At 76.5% G+C, this 2560-nt stretch overlaps 1 protein-coding gene across 1 annotated transcript in view; it reads left to right on the top strand.

The window, feature by feature from the left end:
- Positions 1-2560, top strand: part of F751_3243 (hypothetical protein) — a gene marked incomplete at both ends in the record, with an annotated part of 13423 nt that overhangs the window by 8766 nt on the left and 2097 nt on the right. Inside the window, 5 exons of the mRNA XM_011403913.1 lie at positions 28-60; positions 625-755; positions 1074-1282; positions 1774-2087; positions 2402-2494. Of these exons, the coding sequence (XP_011402215.1) occupies positions 28-60; positions 625-755; positions 1074-1282; positions 1774-2087; positions 2402-2494 (780 nt within the window). The remainder of the gene's footprint in view (positions 1-27; positions 61-624; positions 756-1073; positions 1283-1773; positions 2088-2401; positions 2495-2560) is intronic.

The raw sequence follows: 2560 nt of genomic DNA, 5'->3' as shown, positions 1-2560 counted from the left end.
GACTCCAAAACCACGCGACCGGCACAGTTCGCGCTGGCGCTGGGCGACGCCAAGCTGCTGGTGCGGGGCGGGCTGCTTGGCGCGGCGCAGGACGCGAGCCTGCTGCTCACCGACTTCCCCGTGGCCACGCTGCGCCCGCTGTTCCGCGGCGTGCCGGCGCTGCGCCACGCCGTCCCCGCCGCGCCGCCCGCGCCGGGGGCGGGCGGCGGCGGCGGGGCGGCGCCGCCGCGCCCTCCCTGGCTCGACGCGCTGGCCTCCTCGCTGTCGGGCGCGGTGGGCCGGCTAGGCAGGGGCCTGCTGACCCCGGCGACGCGCAGCGGGCTGGCCGCGGCGGCGGCGGGCGCGGCCGACGGCGGCGGCGGCCGCTCGCCCATCGACGGCCTGCTCTACGTCTCCGGCAGCCTGCGCGGGTCGGCCGCCGCGCCGCGCGGCGACGTCGCCGTCCGCCTCTTCGACGCCGCGCTGGGGGACACGCGCCTGGCGCGCGCCGCGGGGCGCGCCACGCTCTCCGAGGACGCCGCGCTGGCCTTCGAGGTCGACCTGGCGCCCGCGGAGCGCGCGCCCGCCGGCCGCGCCGGCGCCGGCGGGAAGGCGCCGCGCGCCTCGGGCGCCGTGCACGCCGAGGGGTCGCTGGGCCTCGGGCCAGCGGGCGCCGCCGACGTGCGCGTGTCGGTGCGCGATGGCGGCATGGCGCTGATCACCGCCATGCTGCCGGACGTCAGCTGGGAGGGCGGCGGCGCCGAGGTCCTCCTGGAGTGAGTAAGGGGGGTGAGGGAGGAGAGGTTGACGGGCGGAATGCCGGCGGATACGAGGGAGCGGTCATTGATTGGGCGAGGGAGGGACAGCCGGCAGTCGCAGGGGGCCGCCCCATACCCTGGCAAGGAGTCGGGCTTGCTCCGGCAGGGTCCAGGCGGCGGCATGCTGCGTGCGCACTGCTCTGGGGCCCTTCCTCCCGGGGCCGCACCGTCGCCGCCATGCGCTCGCACACTCTGCAGTCCACCCTCTGTCGGACCCCTCATCCCCCGCAAATCCCCAGCAACTCTCGCCCCACCCACCCGCTCTCATCCCCACAGCATCTCGGGCCCCGTGGCCGACCCCATGGTGTCCGGCACGGCGCGGCTGACCAAGGGCGTGCTGGCCTGCCCCTACCTCAAGTTCCCGCTGCGCGGCATCAACGCCCAGGCACGCTGCGAGGACGGCGTCTTCACGCTGGACGCCGCGGAAGCGCGCTCCGGCAGGACGGGCATCATCAGGTGCCTGGGTCTCCTATTTTTTCCCACGCGTGTGTGTGTTGTTTGGGGGCGGGGGAGGGGTGGAGCAGGGGGTTGGTGGACCCTTGTGCTGGAGAATGGGCACCTGGGGGTGCAAGCGCTCAGACGCTTGCGGGTCGCCACTCCTGGGTCTGGCTGGGATCGGTTCCGTGGTTGGGTGGATGGCACGACCTGCGGAGATGCAAGGCGCCTCGTCGCTTTCCTGCGGGAGAATAGCACCTGGTGACGGGGGCCCAAGTGCAACCTCCCAACTCACCCTCCTGCCTGCTCCCCTCCCCTGCAATCACGGCATGGCCTTTGGGCGTGCCGCTGTCACGGCCAGTCACCAACCCCCTTGCGCCACCCGCATCACAGACCCCCTTCCTTTGAGGCCCCCACCCCCCCCCACTCTCTCGCCCCGCCTGCAGGGCCAAGGGCTGGCTACCCCTCACCGCCGGCGGCGCGGCTCGGATGCAGGCGGCGCGCGGCGCGGCACCCGACCCCGCCCCCGCCCCCCTGCTAGCGGCCGAGGCCTCCAACCTGGAGCTGCGAGTGCGCGGCGCGGCGGCGGTGCGTTTCGAGGCGGCGCTGGAAGCGCGCGGGTCGCTGGCCGCGCCCCGCGTGGGCGGCCGCCTGCGCGTCAGCCACGGCACCATCACCGTGCTGCCCGGTTCGGTGGAGAGCGCGGCCATCGGCGGGGGCGGGGAGTCACCCACCACGAGGGCCCCGCCCGCCGCGCAGGGCCCCGTCTCCCGCGCCTTTGACGCGCTGGTCCGGGGCAAGGGCCGGCTGGCGGAGCGGCTGGAGGCGGCGCTGCGCCGGGAGGTCGCCACCGTGGTGCGCACCGGCGGCGTGGCAGGCGGCGGGGGGGCGAGCGCGGCGCCCCTCGCCGCTGCGACGGCCGCCACGGCGTGGCCCGGGGCCGGGCCCCCCCCCGCGCTGCCCACCCCCTGCCGCCCCCGCTCGCCGCCAGGCTGGAGGGGCTGGAGGTGACGCTGGGGCCGGACCTGCGGGCGGTGGTGCCGGTGGTGATGAATGTGGGCGTGGAGGGGCGTCTGGTGCTGGACGCTGGCGCCGGCGGCGACCCGCGCCTGCGCGCGCGCGGCCGCCTGAGCCTGCCCGGCGGCGACCTCAACCTGGTGGCCACCCAGCTGAGCCTGGATCGGGAGCACGCCAACGCGCTGGTCTTCGCTGGCGACCCTGACCCGAGGGTGGACCTCGTGCTGCTGGGCGGGGACCTGCGCGTCGCCATCCAGGCGAGCCGGGCCAGGGCGATTCTTTTGTTTGGGTGGGGGGGGGGGGGGCGGGGC

This window comes from Auxenochlorella protothecoides (assembly GCF_000733215.1).
Source record: "Auxenochlorella protothecoides strain 0710 unplaced genomic scaffold scaffold34, whole genome shotgun sequence".
NCBI lineage: Eukaryota > Viridiplantae > Chlorophyta > Trebouxiophyceae > Chlorellales > Chlorellaceae > Auxenochlorella > Auxenochlorella protothecoides.
This window is presented reverse-complemented; position numbering and strand designations above follow the sequence as displayed.